We start from the raw sequence: 24016 nt of genomic DNA, 5'->3' as shown, positions 1-24016 counted from the left end.
CTTAGGTTGTGTAACATGTAATTCATGCAGCTTATCGACAATCTCCCATCTCTCCCCTAGTTTATGGAAAGTTTAGGCCATTGAAATTTAACTTTAAAATATGAAAAACATAAACCCACGTTGTGTCTCTGCAAACTATGCCCTAATCTCACTTTGGCAAGCTTCTGCGTAAGTAACAGTTAAGGCAGAAAATCCTCTTCCACCCAGACAGCAAGCTCAGTAATTATTCTTTTATTCACCCTGTCCATCCCATTTATGGGTTATTTTCTTTTCATCTCTCTATCTGACCCTCCCTCCCACCCGCATTACCCCTCGCTTGATTTGCAGCAATGTTACGGTGTGTACTGTGCACGTGTATGTGTGTGTGGTCTGCAAACGAGAGGCTGAAAATAAGTCGTCAGTCAGATATGAAGTCATCGCAGGAATTATTAGCATCATAAATCAGAGGTTCAATAGAGGGGCAGGGGAAGAGGTGGAGAAGAGGGAGGTCGGGGAGACGGAGGGCAGTGAATGAAGGGGAGAGAGAGGATTACTGTTTGCAACTTTAAAGTACCTTTAATCTTTAAGAATGTGAGAGGGGTAGTAAAGCAAAGTACAGCCAGGAATGAGGGGAAAGAAGAGAAAAAGGAAGGAAGAAAAAAGAGACACATTTTCTAGAGCCCATGTTGACGTCTTCAAATCACTTAGTTTAATAGTCTACAACCCAAATCCTATTCAATGTACAGTAAAATGGTAAAAAATAATATCCTTGTATGCTTGAAGTGGCTGGTGTGTGAGGACCAAGATACAACATGACCCCTGACCTCTGAGCCTGCTCACTGCTTGTCTCTCTGCTGTCAGCTGGCTGGTGTTGTCCCCAGTTCCGTCACACACACACACACACACACACACACACACACACACTTTGTACTGATGCAGGCTCTAAAGCTGCGTTCACAAATTCTTTGCACCCCAAATAGAAAGACAGACCCCCTTTTAGACCACGGGCTCCTTGCCTTTGTTGATTGTAAAACAAAGAACGTACAAAGAACTGAAGCCCATGATTAAAATAGTCTTCCCCTTACATTTCCTAATTAGCATCATGTCTCATGAATTAAAATGATTTAAGAAGCACTGTTCAAAAGCCTTAAAAATTCCCTGGCAACCAATTCCCATTCTTGTCTCTCACGCAATCTCTGCAGCTTACTTTGATACACTAACAGATCCTGCAGCACTCATCCACATGTTATCACGCACAGATGCATGCAGGCATGAATGCATGCACGCATACGTGTACACACAACGCCCCCCCCCCATCTGCCCACCCACATACTTGCATGAATATCATGTATGCACAGACACAGGCTGCTAGCTCCACTGACCCCAATAATACAACCACCCAAACAACAGCCAACGCCATTGGCTGGGGAATATTCTCTGCCACTGTTGTCGTGGAAACAGCAGAAAAGCGGACAGAAATGGAAGAAGTGTGATTCCTCTTTTTTTCCCTCCTGAAGATACGTAGCGAGAGTGAGCGGAGGAGACTGATAAAGAAGAGGAGGGAATCGCTGACAAGGGGTCTTTCATTAAGACGGGTATGATGTCTGATCAAAAAAAAGCTGAGGAGGAGAAATCCTGGCTTTCAGAGACAATCGGCAAGTGTGTGTGATATCGAACATGGTTGTGAGTGTGTGTATACAGTGTATGCGGGTGTGCCCAGCTTAAGCATGTGCTTAGTACATCTCTGTGACTAATTGTGGAGCCCGGGTGCTTTGAGGCAATCCTCAGCATGTATGAATGACTCAGGAAAAAGCGCTAATCTCCCAGCGGAGGGAGAGAACTGAGAGGAGGAGAAGAAGAATGAGGATGCGGGGATGCAGTGAAGAGAGACGAGATTTGCCCGAGCAGCATGCCTCTGCCCGCTCATTTCCAATCCTGACTGAGGCCGATTACGCTCTCCTTTCTGCGCTGACACATTGGGGACGGATTCGTAAGCCTCTGCTGGTGGATGTGTGTGCGTAATGTCGTCCCTTAAAAAGCTGCAGCCACCGCAATCGAGATGTTATTAACTCAACGAGGCTATTAACAGTCTTGCTGGGGCTCAATTATAAGTCTTAGTGTGCTTAGTGGACACTATGACAGGATAATAACTGTGGTAAATAAGGCCAGAGGATTGAAGTTAAGCTTCAGATTTATTTCAGTGATGCTGGGTAAGAGAACGACTCCAGCGAAGCTTAAACATCAAAGAGTCATCAGAGAGGCTTTGTATCCAGGCAGCATGCTTTCATACTTCCTCCTCTCCTTTCTACCTCCACATACACCTTTGGACCTGTGAATGTCTGATCACTGCCAGTTAAGAAATGAGGAACAACTAGTACAATGTGACTGAGGAGATGAACACTTGCTGTGCTCAGCAGTGACATCTGCTGACCAAACGGTGGAACGACAAACTACTCAAATCAAGCAGGAGTGGCGAGGTGAGGCACATCTGTACAATAGGAAGTGGGTAACAAATAGAGACAAAGGCATGTAGATGGAAATGTCCTCTCTGGATCAGGGAGAACATCTTTTGTTCACATACAAAAAAGAAAAACAACACCACCCATCATCACACTGCTCTTACACACTCGCATACCAGTGAGCAGGGAGACTTTGTGGAAGGTGCTCTCCAACTTTCCCATGAGGATGTGCACAAAGCCGTCTTTGGACAGGTGCCCCGCCTCTTTGGAACTCTGGTCATAAACCACCACTTCCTGCTTCCTGCCCAGCTCCACCTGCACAGAGTTGATAAACAACAAGGAAGAGAAGAGAGGTGATTTTTAATGCTAATACCAACAAGGATGACAGAGTTAGTTGATATGACTGGAATTATAAGAATCTAAGTGGCATGTTGGACAGTGTAATTTGCGTTTGGGATACACACACGTACAGGACAGTACTGTGTATTAAACATATATATTTCTAATATCTTATTTTACAATCTGACATTAAATACACATTAGCTGCTGCAACTGTCTGACCCTGGGACAGTTTCCCCAAACACTTCTGCTGCCCTGCAATACACCGGGAAGCAGTGATAAGGAAAACAAAATGAACTCACAAACACACCACTGGGAGTTATGACAATAAACACTGGCTTCATCGATGCCAGTGACTGCAGCAGTAAGCAGGATGAACTACAGGTGATTCTAGAGTTAGTTATGAGGTTATGAGGATGAAGCGTAGGATTATGAATAATGCATTAGGGCTGAGTGTTGCGCTGTGAAACTGTGACTGGAATATTTACTGCTCAGATACTGCTGAGACGGTTGTTTGCTGTAATGGGAGGTAATATCAGTCAAATCATAAAAGCTGCATACGTTGCGTTGGGTGTGTACATCCATCAGTGCATCAGTGTGATGCTGTTTGTATCAGATTGTGAGAAAGATGAGAGAGTATGAGCATGCGTCGGTGTGATGCCTGTGTGTGTGAGCATGTGCCTGCACACACACACACCAGCCAGGCTGTGTGTTGTTCCCCATGTTGTCAGGCAGGCTTTGGTCATGTGACCATCAGGGAGCGCCTACTGCAGCTATGAATCATTGCATCATTGAACCGCCACTGGACAGGAGAGGGGAGAGGGAGGAGGAAGGCAGGAGAGCGGAAGAGAGGGATGAAGAGGGTGGGGGTAGTGGAGAAGCGGGGCAGAGAGACGAGATGGGGAGAGATGCAAGAGGAAATGAAGGGAAGGAGAGGAAATTGAGGCGAGAAAAAAGAGGCAGGGGGAGAAACAGAAGATGGAAGGGACGAGGATGAGACATTTCTTTGTTTACGTGAACGCACAGTGCACCATCCTCATCTACGGTGTGCCATTGAAGAGCTACTAGCTTCCAGGCAGAACTGCACTTTCTCTAAGCGTGCCACCCATCCCGTATGCTGAAGGGCACACTAGTGACGACAGCTCATGGTATATGCAGCTACAGTGTGCCTGATTATGTTTCTGCTTGCAGAGCAGCTGGAGCACAGCGCCTGGGCAGACAGCCATGCAGGTGATTTAGACAGGACAAGGTCAGTCCCTGAAGTCTGGTAACAAGTAACTCTCTATTTTGGTGACACATCTATTAAGAGGTTACTACTAATGTCTTCAAAGTTTTATCTGTTCACTGGTTAGATTATTGTATCCCCATGTTTTCTGTTATTTCTGTACTGTCGACTATAAAATAAAGACATATCATAACCTCCCCTGTTAGAATGAATTTGTCAGTGAAAGGCGTCAATGCAGTGCTACAAATCTAAAATACACAGTGTTTACCCAATGTTTCCTCACTTTAGTCTTTATCTGTCCATAGCACTCATTTATCTGTTATTTTTCCTTCTCACATGTTCATCTTCAAGCCTCTCTTTCTTTGTGTTAAATCCTCCTACAACCTCCATCTTTACTAACCCTGGATCATTTTGGCTAATAATCCTAATGGGATCAGATCTAATTTGGGAGCCTGATCTGAACGACCGAGGATTACAGGCCTTTAACTATGCATACATGCACAGCACACACACACACACACACACACACACACACACACACACACACACACACACACACACACACACACACACACACACACACACACCCTGTACAGCATATTCAACAGTCTTGTTTGTCAGCTGCACGTTGCAAAAGGTTTCACTTCTAAGACGAAAACATAAAATTAGTGCTGCAGTAAAAATAGAATTGCTAGTCAGTCTGTTACTGTCGGACAAGCAGTGAGTCACTGATCCCTGTTCACAATATGTGTACTACATGTACTACATGTCTTCTGTGTATGCTGTCTGTTAAACTATTCTGTACTACTAAGTATTTTTCCTCAATATGCAGACAGACCTACTATCTAAATCTGTATTTAGTAACTAGCACTTCCTTGAGGTTCTTTACAGGGTTTATAAAGATGTGTTGATGTCATGTTACAAAAGGCAGATGAATATTCAAATTCAGCAGGAAAGGACAGAGTTAACAGACAGTTGTCATCTGTATTTTTCACATAATCCATAGTAAATGTGGAAGATTCATTCAGAGTTTCAGCTAAGAGGATGAAATTACACCTCCACTCATCCCATTTGAAAGTGATCCCTGCAAGTAAGGAAAAAACAGCAGCCTCTATATTTGATATAAGCGTATGAATGATAGTAGAAATAGTAAGACATCGGCTATACTTTAGATTCTGCTTAAATGATAAAGCTACATCTCCAGCTCAGTATGTGATATGCATAGAGTTTGCTGCAGTGTTAGAGGTCAACGACCCGAGGGAGCACGGGGCTGGCTGTCAGACTGCAGCAATGGTACAGATCTCTCATCCCTCTGCAGTGCTACAGCATCACTACTACTACTGTACTGGCTCAGGCGCTCTGATGCATGCACACTGCAGGTAAACAAGGAATGCCACTGGCAGAGACTCGGAGAAAAGACGGGCCACGGAAAGAGAGGTAAAAAGTAGGGGGGAAAACCAGGAAGATATAAGGGAGGAAGAAGGGGGAAAGGAAGCCCAAGAAGGGGATCAGAGGGAAAAGTTGAGGTAGGAGGACGGTGAGATGTAGAGAGAGGGATAAGAGGGAGGAGGAGGCTGCAGGGAGGGACAGAAGGTGGCACTGGCAGACCAAATGCTACGATCGTGCTGCACCCCAGCTTTCTCTAAAGGATCTGAAGGCTGGCACCCCGCAGGACATAAACAGGATTGGTCACATGGGGAGAGCATATTTTTCTTCCGTCACTTGCAGATGGAGACAGAAAGAAAGAGAGCAAGAGATAGTAAGGAAAGCAAGAGACAGAGAAGATGAGAAAAAAGAGAAAATGAGAGCGTAAAGGAGAAAGAATGAAGGTGTTGGGCAAGAAACAGAAGTCTCTTACTGACCCTGTGTTATAAAATATAAAAGGCGTGGGAGAAAAGGGCTGCGAGGGACAGTCTGTACACACACACAGACACACACAGACACACACAAACACACACACACACCATTAAACATAGATGACGGGTAGCTTGGGAACACAAAGGATATCTGTGGAATTGTGGAAACAGCCGCCGGCGTACGGTAAGTGCTTGTGTAAGAAAGTGAAACATGGTTTCCCCTGACCTCAGCAGTGCTACTGACCAACGACAAGGTCAGCGCTGAGCGGGACAGTATGCGTGTTTGTGTGTGAACTGGCCTGTGACACAACATCAGCACAAACAGTCTAAAAATGGCCCCACATTCCTGAAGTGCAGTCCGGGTCCTCTCAGCGAGTCCTCTCTGGGATGTCCCTGCAGTATGAACTCGCCTAAACTAACAGTGCTTTTCAGCTCGGACTGTGAATGTAAAGCTGTGTGGGGTCGACACCGGAGAATAAAACACACTGTGCATTTTGATGGCACAAGATGGCACTGTGTGCAAGATTTAAACCTTGTGCACTTCTATCAATCAATCAACTGCAGAAAGTACTGTACATATCAGTCTTTCATTCACTCATTATTGCTTGATTTGTAGGCACATCCTTACTTGGCTTATTATGTCAATGTGGCTACAAACCGGCTTCATGGTTAGGCACTCCCAAAACATACAACACCTGATGCTACATACAGTACATTACATACTAATAGAGGACCTGCTGCAACAGGCAGACATATATACCACTCGCTGCTGTAAAGACACCACCCCGGGGCTGATGTGATGTCATTGACTGGCACCGGCAGCTGCCACTTCCATGTATGCTTGTGTAGGTGTGATGTGTGTCACGGAGTCCCTGTGCTTCTACCCTTGTGAGGACCAAATACAAAGTAGTTTAGAGTTATGGGTTAAGGCGACAGGTTTAGGTTAGGGAATTAATATTATTGGTGTAAAGTCCTCGAAAGTACAGCAAAGTCTGTGTGTGTGTGTGTGTTTCATACAAGGATGTGAATATGTGGCAAGGTGGTGAAAGTCCCTGATGTTTCTGTGCCTGTGCAGCGTGAGGTCATCACTGATCAGTTCAGAGATGTGGTCACCTGATCTGGTCACACCCTCACACCGCTGAATGTCAGAGCACCTTTAAACACACACACACACACATACATATGCACACCAGGTCCCACATACTGTAGGTTACACATTCAGATGCAAGTAATGCCACTAGACATTTTCAATACACAATTTGTCTGTCTATATCTCCCTCTCTGTCTCACACACACACACACACACACACACACACACTAAATTGTAGTCTATAAAGAGCACATGCATGCTGTAGATCCGGTTATACCACACCATCCATACTTTGTATATAATGAAAGCCACATTTCATAGCTGCAAATCATCTCTGAACCATTCCCTCCATCTTTCAGTTTAGATCCATGAATTAAAAATACATTTTTGCTCCTACTTCATGGTGCAGGAGGTTATGTCTGAAACTCCATACAGCATGCAAGTGTGTGTCTATGTCAAACATTAGGATCTTTAAAGCAAACAATGATTCATGCCATGACCTCATCAAAGCACACATGACATATCCTGCTCTGTAGAAAAACCGCTGCCAGCTACAGCATCTTTGTTTGAACTTGGCAAAAAGGAAAAATGTGAATGAAACATACAAAAAAATTCCCTGAGTTTGCCCTCTGGGTAATCTGGGAAACAATCCACACAGTGAGTCATCAACCGAGTTCTCCGTTCTTCTGCTTCTGTCAAGGCGGATGACACATGAAACACTCATGTGTTGTCCTTCATTTTGAAATGCTGTGCTGTAGTTACTGGAAACTTCTGTGTCCAGTAAAACATTACTGCACGGTGTTTTCTAAAAAACATTGCCAGTGTCTTTGCCCTGTGTCTGACACTTGAAATTCATGTATCATTACAGCCAGCACCCTTCCAGGGAGAATAAACACAGCATATGGTGCATCATAAGTGGAATTGATGGAGATCTTCTTCATTGCATAAATGCATTAGTTGGTTACGTGCAGTCTCCCCCCTTGCTAGGCAGCAGGGCACTCAGCCAGTCCTCCCAGACCACAGATCACAGACCCATCGCCTGGCTCTCTTTAGTGCTACGTGGACATTATAGCCAAGAGCAATAATTGGGCTACTGTTCATTGTCATGACTAGTAAGTTGGTATCACAACACTTGAGGACATACTAGAGTGTAATTACAGGTGTAAACAACAGAGCAAATAATTAACTAACTAACTAACTATAAGAGCTATTCAACTGTCACAAAGGTCTGACTGGCAAAGTATAAGTATGGCTGCAACTAACAATCATCTTTCTTATCTATTAATATGCCGATTATCTTTTCAATGAATCTTTTAGTTTACAAAAACAACATAAGATTGTTCAAAATGCCTGTCACAATTTCCCTCAGTTTCCCTTGTTGATGAACTCAAATTGCTCTTTTATTCTGACCAACAGCACAGAAATCAAAAGTACTCACTTTACAATTTGACAAAATAGAGAGAAGCAGCAAATCATCACATTTACAGAGCTTGACACAAACACATGTTTGCCATTTTTTTCTTGATAAATTACCAAAAGCACTATGTTTTTTTTCAAAAACATTATTGGTTAATTTTCTGACGATTACTAACTTTTTTAGTAAATTGTCAAAGAGATCAGTCCTCAACTAGGAAATAGGGATGCACCGATCCAACTTTATCTTTCCCAGTACTGATTCTAGGATAGGGTCGATGTTTTCCCAAAATTTAAAATCTCTATACCACACACACATATATATATATATATATATATATATATATATATATATATATGTATATATATGTTAAATATTTATAACCACAAGCATGGTTCACTAATATATAAATAAAACCATATATTAGTGTCTTTGGCCACAAAAACTACAAAACAAACTGAACCATGCTTGTGGTTATAAATATTTAAGTTCCACCACACTCACGTCTGCCTCTGTGAGTAGGCTGCTGTCTAACCCTCTCTACTACTTCATTGGTCCCATTCATCAGAGGTCTCGCCTCCATGCCTGCATACAGGAGCATGGGTGCTTCCCCAGACTGGCTGCTGGTAGTGAAAACCTCTGGTCCATCTGTCAGGCCTGCCTGGCCGACTGTCCCCATCACAGCAGCAGGGATTAGCCAGACTTAAGCCAAGAAACCAGCCGTCTGCCCTCCAGCCAGTCAGAAGAGGCACGAGGAAGCCCCATTCTCGACTAAGCCTGTGCCATCCCTCTCCCAGCAGAGGTCCACCACCACCTAACCTACTGTATCCAGCTCTCTCTGACCTACATTAATAGAGAGCATTATAAAGAGGTTATGAAGGGATGGGATGTGAAAGGGAGAAGAAAGAGGACACCATTTTCAGTTAACTGAAGCGTTGGGAGCTCCTATGAAAGAGGGTGAGTGCAGCGCCTTGGGGGATGCAGGCTATTAGTGCTCAATGGGATGTGAGGCGGGAGGCAGCCGGGGAGGAGGCGGAGGCAGCAGCCCATCCATGAATACCCTCAGTGCTGCTCTCCCGCTTCCTGCATTCACTTCCCCAACAAAGAGCCACAATGGTGTCCTTTGCTGTCTTGGCTGGCTGAGGCAGCTCCTGGCGATGCTCAGAGCCATGTGGGGGGTAGAGACGATGGTGTGTGTGTGTGTGTGTGTGCGTGTGAGGGGTTAGCTGGGAGCCGGCTTTAACACCACACAGCCAGTCTGCACGTGCCCAGCCCGCGGCCTGCCAGTGGCCGCACAAAAGGGATGATGTCATGCTTAGCCAATAACAAAAGAGTCTGGGTCCGTCAGGCCCTCCTCTCTCACACGGCTAGTTCCAGCTTTATCCAGCCTAGCATTAATCGCAAGCCTTATCCTCTTTACTGGGGGTGGGGAATGGATAATAACAAACCAGCCATGGGGCAACAGCAGATAGGGAGAGGAAGAAGAGAGGAAAAAGGAATAAATGATGAAGGAACGGGTCGGTGTGGGGAGCTGCAGGCTGTGGTTGTGGGAGACAGACAGACAGAGCTGTCATGAGATTGAAAGTGAGAGAAATCAGGAGGAAGCATGGCTCGGTGGGGTGCCACAGTGTGAGTCCTGCCAACCACAGGGCCTCACACAGAGATGGACCCAACAGCACAGAAACACACTCAAGCTTGCAGCACTGATGAAAGTAATGAAACTCTGAGTCTGACTAGACCCAAAACCTCTCACACTCTTCAGCTCTCCAGCTTCAGCTTTTTCAACCTCTCCAGCTTTTCTTTTGTTCTTGTTTTTTCTTTTTTTTCTGCCTAAATCCGTAGACTGCAAGACTAGGTCATGCATCATCACAACCCGAAACAAAACCATTATCTGAGCAAAACTGGATCTTTTGGTCGGGATGAATCACACACTCTTAGATGCAGGATCTCCCGTGTGGCCTTCAGGCTCAGCAGCTTCTTTTATATCCAGGTACATGTAACTCCGACTGGCAGAATGCACTAATACAAGAGGTGTTATACAAGATCCTTGTCCAGTTAATAGTGGTACATTTTGAGTGAGAAGGAAGGCATGTGGGTTTCACTGCCAGAAGCTCTCGCAATAAAGCTGAATTAAAACTAATTGGTATAACAGAGAGTCAGTGAGAAACAGCAGGCACGTAGGGACTCTCGGCCAATGTACCAATTATGCAGGCGCTATTAGCTGAACTGAAGGTCATTTGACTTGAGAAAGTAACAGTAATTCACAGTTCTCCTCCATTTTACCATCTGACCATGAGGAAAGTGTCAGTCACCTACAAGCGTTAACTGTAATCCAACAGGAGCAGCAAAGCAATAATCTAAAGCAATAATGTGTAATTATTTGCCCGATTAAAGTTCTCTAGCTGTGTACCAAATGGAAATACAGAGTCAGTTTGTTCGCTACACCTCCAGGTCTGATACAGTATCCATAGGGCATAAAATGGGAGCAGGGCATAAATCACATTCATAAGTAGGTTCAACAGACTGAGATGCATTACAGGTCAGGACTCTCCGACCTGCTCCTGGCAACCAGGAAGTAAAATAACAAAAACAAAAGCAAGAGCATTTCATGGACTGCCATTCAAACCCAATGTGTCACACCTAAGAAAAACATTTCAATCACCTCTTATGTGTCATCGGCCTCTGTGAATCAACTTTTTATGGTATTGGGCGTGGTTAAAAGTGAATAAATAACTAAAATTAACATTTGGAGAACGAGTGCAGCCAGGAAGAGGACAAACACATTAACTGTGCAGTTAATGTGTTTGTCCAGTTGCGTAAAAACTATTGGGTTATGTATGCACATGCAAACTACATGAGGACACAAAACACATCCCACACATGAAACACACAAACTTCACCCCCATGTACCCCCCCCCCCCCCGCTTAGGTTTCCCCTCTCAGAGTTCCTTCAGTTTCACACAGTGACTAAAAATACAGGAGTTAGCGTGCCACGGGTGGACAGGCCATGGAAAAAAAAAAGGCTGTCATATTCGGAATAGAAGTCATGGAAAATGCGAGGATCCGATTTCAGGGCCACTGATAAGCAACAAACCTACAGTACGCCAAATATAGTGCCCACTGATGTGGTGCAGGCTTGGGCTAACACAGAGGAGGCCAGTCTAGAACCACAGCGGTACATGGGTCGCGCTGCTGGAAATGTTCGGGGAAACCAATGGAAATGTTAGGGAGTCCGTGTCTTGCTCAAGGACACTTCAGCCGGGGGAACAATTGTTGACATGGGAACTTGAATCTGAGATCACTGGTTGAAGAAAAGTCTTTGCTCCTGGTATCACAATTTGTTGCATCTACTGTATCTCTGAATAACAAAGAACGTATGCTGTACTTCCTCTCTTACATACATGACACACACAACATTGCTTTACAACTACAGTAAAGAGTATACCCTAAACTTTAACCCTCGAATAAGAGCTGTAGACCTACATATTTCCTCTTTGTTAATTCAAACAAAGAATTCCTCAACTGGATATTTTGTCACAGAAGTCTCTGTTGTAATCATGTTTTGCATTCCTGTGCTGCTTCTGCCGAAACAAGCAAGTTTATGCTGACTTGTCCCACTGCACTGTACTGTATTTCAACTCCCAACCCTCTTCCTAATTTGCAAGAAGAGTCACTAGGTTTTTCTTTGTATGCACAACATTTCATCACGACATGTAAAAACAACAATTCACCGTTTTACAGGGATTATGTGCTGGATTATCAAGGTGGTAGGGATCCAGTGTCTCGCCCTTATCAGCAAGGTGGAAGCTTGCCACACAGGCGCTTTGAATCCAGTCTGGCACTTGAAGGAAAGGCTCTCTCTAATCACTTGCATCACAGCCTACTACCCAAAAAGCTCCAACTGTCAGGTCTGCTGAGCTTCAACTCACCTTGACCTTTCCGTTGGGTTGCAGCAGCTCAGTGACAGACACCTTGTCCTGCTGCAGTCGCCTCTTCACCAGCTTGGAGCAGCAGACGTTGACCGCGCCTTGCACGTGCGACGCATTGTACTCAGAAAACGTCCGGCTGTCAATCACCAGCAAACGGCCCGTTCCTCTCTGGATGAGGCTCGCCAGGCGCTTGATGTCCATGGCGCTTCGCTTGGTCGGCCCTTTCTCCCCTGCCATGATGTAGGAGGGGCGGAGTGATCACAGACGTGAGGTTGCAAAGGACGGGGCGTGGAGGAAGAGGGGAAGATGAGCGAGGGAAAGGTGGAGGAAGAGATGAGGAGGAGGTGAGGTCAGTGGAGGAGGGCTACCACTGGAGCAGGCGCTGAGAGATCCATGGTGCCTGAAAAAGAGGAGAAAATGTACAGTTAGAAAAGAAGCACACTGGTGTAAGAAAGCATGGTGTTCAATGGTTTATTTCAATGCTATTATCAGCCAGCAGTGACATTCAAAACTGCCACTGTCAGTTTGGAGATGCTGATGACGTCAAGGGCATGATCACCTCTCATCCTGAGCTTCAGTCCACTCATGCCAGCGCAACAAATAAAATCATTCAAACCCCACTGCTACAAAGCGACAATGACTGACTGATTGTTTTCGCATTAATTTCCAAACCACAGTCAAGTGCACATTGTATTTTTATGCACTTGTATTATCTTTTCTTGGCAGACTTTGAGCACCTTCAATATTAAAATAGCCACAATGCTAAACATGAATATAAAAGTTATTTAAAGGCTTAAAAGCCAACTGGATCATCCGCCGGGATTTGAGATCTGAGGGAATATCACACGTCCAAATACAAAGCCAAAGACTCAAGTTAGACATGCACAACGTGTGTGTGTGCGTGTCTGTATATGTGTGTGTGTGTGTGTGTGTGTGTGTGTGAGAGAAGGTTGGTTGTTGTTGATCGAGGGTCTCTTGTGCGGTAGCTCATGAAACAGGAAACTGAGGGCGTGAGATAAATTAAGCCAGGGGAATTCAGAGAGCAGGTCTGGACACAAGCAAACAGCCTGTGTGACATCCTGTGTATGTGTGCGTGTGAATGTGTGTGTGTGTGTGTGTGTGTTACAGAGAGCCATCCATAAACTTGATGAACTGCCTCCTCCCATCTATCACTACTAATCACTCTGATCTCCTGCCTGCTCACGTTCACCACAGCATTTGTACATTTAGCATGAGACACACACAAACATTCATGAGGGTTGAGAGATCAATAACTGCACGTGTGTTCGGCTACATATGACCATTAGAAAAAGTGCCATTTGTTTTGAGAGAACATGTAAAAAAACTGTTTAGATTGAGGACCATTTCCTCGGTTAACCAGGTGTCATGCGACAAGTGAGAAGGTCAGAATGTGAATGAAGTCGCGTTGTTTTATTCATCAATAGGCACACGGTGTCATGAAAAATGAATGGGCCTCCTCTCATTTACCCCAAAGCCTAAATGGAGGTTTAAACCTCAGTCGAAAAGGGAGAGTGCGACAAATAGAGGTGTAGAAACAGATAGTGGAGGGAGAAGAACACGAAAGTCTTGGAATAATTTAACAGCAGAGAGACACTATCAAATGAATCATCAGCAACGCGAATGCCCTCTTCATAAAGAAAACAATTTAAGATGGGGAAGCGACAGAGGGAAATGGCAAAATAGCAAGCAAAAAATAATGTGTCATGTTATGATAACAACACTTTATGTAGAATACAAGAAACAGAAGAGAACTGTCTATGTGCAGCGGAAAAAGAAAAACATTTTGCACACCACACAACAGTGGCGAGAAGGTGGGCGAGCAAACAGAGACGGAGATAGAGAGAGGAGATGTGGAGAAACTGTGTCCTCTGATCGGTAGTGTCTTGGGAAGACGTCCAGGCAGCTCTGCTCTGCAACTTTTCACCTCTGTTCTGACACCACCGCCGTGGAGGGAGGGGAGAGAGGAGGGAGGAGGGGAGAGGCAATGAAGGATGTTATTCAGAGAGGATCTCTCCAGCCTAGCAACTCAGCCAGCTCAAGGTAAGGGACGGGACAATGGTGACGATAGAGCGGGGGAGGAAAGAGATGGAGAGAAAGAGACTGCTTGAAAGAGGGGGGAAACATAAAGAGTGACAGAGAGAGAGAAAGGAGAGACAAATCACTAATCACTAACAGTCTCATAAACTAACCTGCAGAAAACCTACGACGTGGATGTGGAGTAGACAATGTAACCACATGTGACAAACACCTTTGCAGTGTCATTCATAACAGCAAAGGCCATGCATCATTCCTCAAGTGATAATTTTCCGTCAGCTACGCTTAGGCCTATGCGTCCTATAGGCTGCTGGCCAAGCCTGAACATAGCATGTACCCATGCTGTTGCTTCCTGGCAACCTGCCTGATGCAAGAGCAGCAGCAAAGGAACATGGAAGAAAATCTAGATAGACGGGAGCAACTGCCTGCACTGTAAACACGGCCAAACTGCTGCTGTATCAGAAAGTAGCTACAGTGAAGGCATGTGCAGACACAAACAAGCCATAACAGAGCAATCCCTGGTTAAATAAAATATATGATAGTCAAGTCAATGGAGACTGGAGGTAGTACACACAGTACTCTGCACATACATAATGCAGCTTATATTGTATCTGAAGAAAGCAACACAGACAAATAAATCTAATCCAGTTAATCTAATCTAATCTGTCTGTGTCACAGTGATGACCGAGTACGGATTTCTGCATTAATACTTTAAGCAAAGCACAATTTTGTGACCTGCTGCAGCACAGCACATAAGCATACTGACAAAGTGACATTTCCCCACTTTTCCCATGATGTGTACCCCAGCTGCAATGCCAGCGCTCCCCCGCCACAAACAACCAGATTATGACCTGCCCCATCACCTGCTATACCATACCTTATATGGCGCGGAGCCCTTTAGCCGAGCAGCTTCCAGGGGTGTGTGAATCTTTCTCTCCCCTTTTTCTGTCTCCCTGCTGCTGAGCACAACATCTGACGCTGCATATGTCTAATGGCGACTGTTCTCCCACCCGCCCAGCCTCTCTCACTTTTTCTCTCTGAATCCCTCCTTCCTCCTCTATCACTCTCTTTCTTGCTCTTGTGCTGAGAGAACGGGGACGGGGAGGGGAGGAGTGAGCAGGTTTACATGTGTGGCGGTAGCGAGAGGGAGAGACTGATGCTCTGCATCTTTATACACCGCCAGACAATCATCCTACGGCAACCTGGCTCTCAGTGGACCCCTGGACGAGAAGGGGAATGCAGAGAGGAGATAATAGCAGAAAGCACAGGAAACAGAGAGAAAGCTAGAGACAGGAACATATCAGAATATGGAAAGGGAGAGAAATAAGATGAATGATAGAGAGAGGGAGCACAAACATCAGTGTGCTTACTCAGCATAACAACCACAACCACGACTCCCTTATGCAAAACCATCTTCCCCCCTCCATCTTGCATCCAGACAGGAACAATAAGGAGCAAAAACAAACAAAGCTCCTCAAACTAAAATAGGCAGCAGCCAGGAGCTTGCTGCGAGGCTCTGGCTTGAACAGAGGAAAACAAGCCGAGAGGAGAGAAAGCGCAGAGACAGAGACAGCGTGTACAGGCCCGGAGCAGATTCTGTTGTTGCCATAGAAACAGCCCGGTTGGGGTGAGCAGGGGGCACGGGGAGGGTGATGGTGATGGGATGCTACTGGTGCTGATCAGGATACGAGAAGGGAGAGAGCTGAAACTGACAGTGCTACATACACTTGTAAAATAAGATTCTTCCAACTTTGGCTGCATTGAAGTTACCATGTTCCCTTAAATAACTAATGATGACATTTCACAGTGCGGCAGTCTACAAGATTCGTACTCTCTGATGTGATCTCTGCAGGTTTGGTCTTACCCGTTCTACTCTAGTCTGATCAGCAAATTTAGCATAGCGTTTTTTCCTGTATCTGTCCCGAGCTGGTTGAAAAACAACACCTTTCTGACTGCTTTTCAAAAAAAATGTAGTCCAAGTGCAAACAAGTGCACACGGTCAAAAGATGTAGGCAGACAAGGTTGTGCACCTCCTTAAAGTTGAAGCCATGCAGTTACACATTGTCTACAGGCTGAAGGCAGAAGAACCAGATCAACTGGTCCATTCTGAAGGATTCTTTTTATCTTGTTGGCTAATTTGAATGTCTAAATTTAACTACAGTAAAGCCACTGGGAGAGTACTGGAAATTTCAGTTGTGTGTCATTAAAAGCATGAGAACCATGAACGCTGAGGTACAAGGATGACAAAGCTGCCTTTATACAGCGCTTACGCATGTATCAACCCTAACCACAGAAAACGTGTGACGCAAGCATAACCTGCCCTACAAAACAGGTGCAATACTTTTTCTTATTGACTTTTCTAACACTAACTGATTCAATTATTTGTCGTACACTACTCAACAGCTGACTTGATGATCCAAATAATTATTCATTACATATTTATATTATGTTGAAAAATGACTGCACTACTTTGTTTTGTAACTAGAGAGGGAAGAGGAAATCCCAGAGATCCATTCATTTTCCCCCTGACGTGTCAAGTGGAACACAGTCACACAAATCATCAACAGACTTTACTGTTACTCTCTGTACAGCTGATAACAAAATACAGATAAGAAAAAAAGCTTCTTTGTAATAGCTCAATAAAGCAAAGTTGGGTAAGTAACTTTATCTCCATGAAATGGCTCCATGCAGACATATTCATAGGCCCTTCATACAAAACCATGAGCTAAACATGATGGGTCAGCTCAATAATGCCATATCAGACATCAGCGAGAGAGAGGCACACACAAAGAGAGCAACTGGAGGGCAACCAACGCTGATGTAATACCATCCAGGTTATTCATTAGCTCCCTGCATAACGTCACCTGTGGCCACCGATAACGCTGGCTCTTGGTTTGACACAATGACAGACGTGACTTGTTTGTTTAGACCACAAACAATTACATCATCGTGCCCTTTACTCTGTGCCACAGGCTCTCTCATGAACTAAAAGTTTGCATCTGCGTGGTTTTACACACCATCTCTTTCAAGTGTTTGTGTCATTTACACTTTAAAAATGCAACCACAGCAGGAGACTCTGCAGGTATTCAGGCCAACACGCCATCAACATGGGGCTGCAGGATTATAGGGTGACATGCCTTGAAAACACTGCCGGATTAGTTATTAGTTATTAGATAACTAGTCTGATAAGAGCATTTCTAACCTATTTCCTGACAGTTTTTGGTTCCATTAGCTGATTTGTAAGACAAATTAAATCATATTTCTTTGAAATAAAGGAAGAATACCTTGAGTGTGGGGCTGCAACTAAAAATCCTTTTCATTATCATTTAATTTGTTCATTATTTTCTTGACTAGTAGATTAATCACTTTGTCCATAAAATGTCAGAAAATAGTGAAAAAATGTCTCAATTTCCTCAAACCCTAGGAGCCGTGTTAAAATTGCCTTTTTTGTCTGACTCACAGTCCAGAACCCAAAGATACTTAGTTCACTATCACATCAGGCAAAGAAAAGCAGCAAATCCTCACAACTGTGAAGCTGAAACTAGAGTAAGCCAGAGGAATTCAGTTTGGTGAGTTTATCGGTTTAGCGATTATCAAAATAGTTGCAAATTAATTTTATGTCATTATACTGATCGATTAATTATTTCAGCTCTACTTGAGTGTTTCGATTCCCTGACTAAAACTTAACTATGATCCTGACAACAACTGCCATGCCCTGTCACTGCATCTCCAGGTACAACAATTAGACAATGTTTGTCGCACTGGAACTCATCTTACATTTATCTAAAAACACTTCTGTTTGTTCTGGATGCCTACTATATATTCAAGCGGCTGGATGTAAATAATAAATGTGTTCATCACAAACAGGGTTAGTAAAAGTCAGAAGCTTGGGGTTTGATGCAGAAAAGGCATACATGAAAAAAAAACAGTGCAACATGAGCGGATCATGTAATTTGGAAAAATCAATTCCTGGTCGGTCCTGGTGGAGCAGAAGCATCTTCATACTGTAAACAACATAACCAGGTATAAAGCCTTCTGGTGCCTTTTAATCAATACTCTCTCAAATTGCGGGGGTCATATAACAAACGGGGACTACCCCGGACTCTACCATAACAGTAATCACGACATGGATACTGATCCAAACAATACCAACAATACCTGTATGGCCTATAAATAGTATATAAATAAAAATGTGGGAAATCGTTCCTCTGAAACTGCACATCTTCAGATTTTGCGACCAATAGAGGGATGGGGCGCACAAAGAAAGATATGGACACTGTGGCCTGTTTGATAGCGTTAATAACAATGATGGAGGGTGAGCGGTCGTAGCGCACTATAATAAACCGACCCAGATTAGAAATAAGAATAGAACACAATGCGGACAGCGGCCATTGCCTTTAAAACACGCTGCAAAATTAGCGCCAAGTGATGTTAAACTACATGTTTATGGAAAGGTTCAATGCGCGTTGCTCGGGTGGGAAACCTGCCCTGTGTTGTTGTGACGCGTGGATATGTCCGCATGCGAAAATGAACCACTCCATTGATCAGACAGGCTGTGATGATTATAAAGCAGCAGCGCGCAAATTAAACAGAACATGTAGAAAGACATGTATTGTACCTACCTTCAAATGCTCGGACGGCGAACAATCGGGTGTTTATCAAAATAAAGGAATCGATAACTTCAGCCTGGACGGGTTTAATTCCCTTTATGAGACGGGCGCGCACATATAAAAGGGGGAGTGCGCACTGACCGACTCGCCGCAGCAGCGGAGGGGGGGGGGGGGGGGGTGGGGGGGTGGCACGAGCACTGATAGCGAGCCACCGCTGCTAACGTAAGCTAGCTCTGTGGGTAGCAACGCACTTGATAACATCATATCTCGTTTCTACTAATCGATACACACAAACACTCACCTCGGGCTCCACGCGGCTCCTGTGTGTTATTCAACTGGCCTCCATGTGTGAGGGGACAGCGGCCGTGTCTTCATGGGGCTGGCCGGTGTTTACCTGGGTGTGTGGCGGGGGACAGTACAGCTGACAGAGGGTGACAGCGCCAGGAACAAACGAGACATGAAAGCGCGGCGATACGCTAACAAACCGCTTCTTCGGCCGTTAAACTGACCAGGATACGTGGTCAGCTCGTGGAGGGATAGATTAGCTTTGCTAGGCTAGGTAATAACTAAAACGGGTAGTGTGTATGTGTGTGTTGGGGAGGAGGAGTGGGGGGGGGGGGGTAGTTACAGAAGGTGCACTTTAGCACTTTCTTGAACTAAAGGGATGAGGTCATGGTTCAGTAGTGAGAAGAAAAAAATATGAGGTTGACGTCACCTCCAGCCAATCAGCGCAGGCGGCTCAGGGGCTGGGTGACGTCAGTTCTGATCCGCGGATTAAAGGGACAGTCCGGCTTTTTAAAGGAGACGCGCTCATGAATGAGTGCAGTCACTGTTCTGCCGTGAACCAGTGATGCAGACCACCACGAAGAAAAAATAGCGTCATATTGTGCTAATGATTATATTATTTCATAATAATCAGTTACTAGACTGTTGCTTTGCCTTATTTAAGATAACTATAAATGTATAACATATATGTTTATGTTTCTATGTAAACCATAGTCTAGTTTTCAGATGTTGCAACAAAACCCTTGCAGATCAGCCACTTAGTGGTTAAAAAAGATGCAGATGCAAGTTTTATTGTGAATACCAAGCATTTAGGCATTTTTCTAAAAAATAAAATATAGGGTAACACAATGCTGCAGTAACACATGCAGGTTGAAAATAACATACATTACTTGCAAAATAATTTGTATTATATAGACCTTTATCGAGGCTTGCATGGTTTTGTGTAATAAACCATGTCAGAATATTTGAGTGTAAAAAATAATTAGCACAGTTTTGTTTTCTGTAATTGTTATTTAGCTGTTATTTAGGTGCAGGGACTCATTTACAAAACATTGTAAAATTGTACATTGCAGTTGCATACTGTTTGCACCACAGAATGTTGCATAGTTTAAATGTGCCTTACAGAAAAAAGCTAAATAATTAGTGAGCACAATTACACCAATATTCTGATATGGTAGCTATTTGAGAATCATAGATTGTCTCAGACTATGAATTTGCTAGGTGAGGCTCACTCGCTGACACAGAACAGCATTTTTGATAATGATTTAAAGGCCCTACACACCCACACAGGTGTTGTCAGTTATGAGACCTCTAATTAGGTGGAAGGTATTCTGGGAATTACATGATGTCACCAAAGTCTGTGTACTGAGAAGAATGATATAGGTGTAATTTGTGACAACACAGCTAACAGTTGAGTGAGCGAGATGTCAATCAAGCGCAGTTCACTTAGTCCTGAGAAGCTCCCTGACCAGGGAACATGAGTGAAAACACCTGTGTTCGTGTATTATTGGTATGTAGGGACTTACGTATTTACGCTAACTTACTTAGAGAAATAGATCAAGAATATGTCAAAAGTATATTTAGATTTTATATATGGTTTACAAAAAATTTACATTAATTTATCGACAGTATTACATTCTCACTAACCACTGAAAAACAGTTGTAATAAGTGGGTGTTGGGTGTTTGAATTCAGTATTGTGAATTCTCTTTTTTTTGATTGAAAGCCTTTTGTTCTGTTCCTCTGCCATCTAAATGTGTTAGTGAGTAAGCAGATGAATGCAGGGTGAAAGAGCCACTGGCAGTATGTGTAATTACATTGTATATGCTGACACCTAGTGGTACAGATATTGAACTGCACTTTGTAGGACAAGAGAGAAGTTTTGCGGGTACAGTCAAGGTAATATGTGAATAGTGAATGTCACATCTCCACTTTGACATAATCGTTCCCGGCGCTTTAAATTTCAGATTGCTCTTTCCATAGTGATTAGCTTCACTGATGCTTAAAGGTTTAAAGGGAGGTTTGTGTGTCTTGTGTAATGTTTAAGTGCAATACATATATAGTCACACACTTTAGTGCAACACATACATACATATACATTGTTATTGTATATATTTTTACCTCATTTCACTTAAATACTGTAAATGTGTATATTTTGTATTTTGTATTTCTTATTTTTATATTTTGTACAAACTTTTAGTTCTAAATTATGCTACTTTCTACTCTTGAATGGGAGCACCGGTACTGTACAATTTCCCCCCGGGGATCAATAAAGTATTTCTGATTCTGATTCTGATTCTGATTGTTATTGAGAGATAGAGCGTCAGAGAAGCAGCAACACAGATTCATGAAAATCTACCTTTATTTGGATGCAAAAACTCACAACTTAAAGCGATACTGTAGCAGAGGAGAGGAATACTAATTGCTGGTTGGTTGTATGTCTGACTGTTTGGCTATTTCGTCATCCCCATTTTGATCATCAGAAGAGGACCAGGTAAGCATTGAAAACAAGCACTCAAAATAAAAGCTTTTCAGTCAAGTACACTGGACATTATCAGAGGATTATGTCAAAACTCTGACAATCGATTGTAGCTTTTCTCATGAATCATCCCAGTCCTGTTTTCCTGTAGAAGGTAATTTTGGCAGTTTAATTTGCTTGTTGATTTGATGTTTAGAAATTGGTCCGAGCTCACACAGTTGAGCCATCCTCTGATAATGTTCATGACTGTTGATCTGATGCATTAAGTCAAGATAGAAGTTGTTTGAGTGTGATTTTTGTTACATAGAAAACTGTCTTCACTGTTTTAGCTGCCTTACACATAGCAATTATTTCTCGTGTTGTCAACTGAGAGTGGCCGAGAGTCACAGATGGAATCGAGTGGGGACTGCGTAAAAACTCAGTCTGAGGTAAAATTCTCCAAGAAAAAACGATAAAAACATACACAGAAAGCAAAGCATATTAAAGCAAAGCCTAAAGGCATAAAGTAATAATACTGAAGACTGAACATAATCTATTTATTTTCTGTACTGTAAGGTAACTTAGGTAGTTGTCACATTTTGTTCTGTCAAATCTTGCAATATAAACCGATGGTTTGATCCACAGTATGAGCTACATTCCATCATGGTGTAAACGGAAATATACACAAGGCATCTACTCGAAAGGATTGTATCAAAATGTTCTAAAAATATCTCTGGTTGGTTTCACAAAAGCAAACTGTATCAAAAGCATTGGCCGAGAGCAAGCAATATAATAGGCTTAAACCCCTTTACACAACAAAAAGCAGGACAACCAATCACGTCGCTTTGATTGTGGACCTATGGAGTCCCATACAGCACATGCAATCCATTAAACTCAACACAATCAAAACACAATACGGGAAAAAAAAGAACTTTTACAGCTGAACATCAGAGACAACCTTAGTTGGTCTATTGTGCTTCATACAGATTAGGCCTGGCCTGTCTATACAACAATCATGGGCTTCTTACTTCACGGATGTGTTCAAGCTACTGTTGAAAGCCGAGGCATCACAGAGCATCACACTCTGAGGGCGACAAGCTTCATGATAGTAAATGGACATTTACAAGAATATTAGTGGTATGTGACCATCCGTCATCAATTTATGGTGCTTTTTTTTTTTTTGATACAACGTTTTGCTTTCCTCTGCTTCACACTTCCCTGTGTGTGTATACGTCAGATTCTCCAGAGCTTTGATTGGGCTTTGCATTGATTTTTCAGACAGTCTGATTCTATTTCTGGCCTCTGTCCCCTCAGTGTCGCTGGCTCTGTGACGCCTCCGAGTGTACGTCTATGTGGCCGTAATGCAGGAGTTGTTCACTGTAAACATCATGGGCCATGAGGACTGCACAGGCAGCATGGTAAAACTGTAATACTGTAGATTGCACAGAAATCCTAATTAGTTAATTAATAACCTAATTGTTATACATTCCTATGTTCCATAACATTGCACATGCCTTTAATGAACACTTAGCACCATGCAACCTGAAGATGAGGTGGCTCCTGAATGCATCAAAAGTTGAAACAGGCCTTCTGTGATGATTTTTTACATCAAAAGTGAGAGTCAATGAGAGTCAACGAGAAAAGAATGTTCCATGTGAACTTTTACATCTATGTAGTGTTTAATATCAGGCTGGCATTTGATCACTTCTGTAGATTTAAATTATGCTGGCATTTATACTGTAAAGGGCCCTTATTATTGACACTAACTTTAGGAGACTGAATGAATCTCCTCCTTACAGCAAACTGACACCGCTGCAGGTGATCTGATTATACTATACCTCCAGTTGAACCTTTTGATGTACTGTACATACAGTATGTGAGGGGGCTATTTCAGACCCAGCACTAAATGAGGCCTTGATGACTGAGACTCATGTACAGTAACGTGATAAAAACCTCAGCAGTGCAAATGAAAAGATGTCAGGAGTGCGGGATTATTTCAGCCTGACTGTTATGACTCTCCGGGACTGTTTGGATCAGTGACACCAGAGTGTCGGATCAGGATTTTTGGGGGCTATCTCAAATCCCCCCCCCCCCCCCCCCCCCATGTTTGTTCTGCTCAAAGACATACAATAAGCACAGATTTCATGTCAACCGTTCAGTCCTGTCTGAGCGAGCCTGTCTTGGGTGAAGAGATTATCATGGTAAGAACTTGTTAAAGGGTGAGATTGAGATGATGCTAGGTACAGTGGTGCATACCACCAGAGGCGGTACAGTGTACAGTGGTGTGTCTCGGTCTGGGTGCGGCTGTGGCGCTCACT

At 43.6% G+C, this 24016-nt stretch overlaps 1 protein-coding gene across 1 annotated transcript in view; it reads right to left on the bottom strand.

The window, feature by feature from the left end:
• The window catches only part of dusp8a (dual specificity phosphatase 8a), a 34325-nt gene extending 21797 nt beyond the window's left edge, over window positions 1-12528 (bottom strand). The window contains exons 1-2 of the mRNA XM_070907698.1: window positions 12292-12528; window positions 2615-2753 (exon numbers count right to left, since the gene is read on the bottom strand). Of these exons, the coding sequence (XP_070763799.1) occupies window positions 2615-2753; window positions 12292-12528 (376 nt within the window). The remainder of the gene's footprint in view (window positions 1-2614; window positions 2754-12291) is intronic.
• Window positions 12529-24016: the final 11488 nt, after the last annotated feature.

The sequence above is a fragment of the Enoplosus armatus genome, chromosome 6 (genome assembly GCF_043641665.1).
Source record: "Enoplosus armatus isolate fEnoArm2 chromosome 6, fEnoArm2.hap1, whole genome shotgun sequence".
NCBI classification, from domain to species: Eukaryota; Metazoa; Chordata; class Actinopteri; order Centrarchiformes; family Enoplosidae; genus Enoplosus; species Enoplosus armatus.
This window is presented reverse-complemented; position numbering and strand designations above follow the sequence as displayed.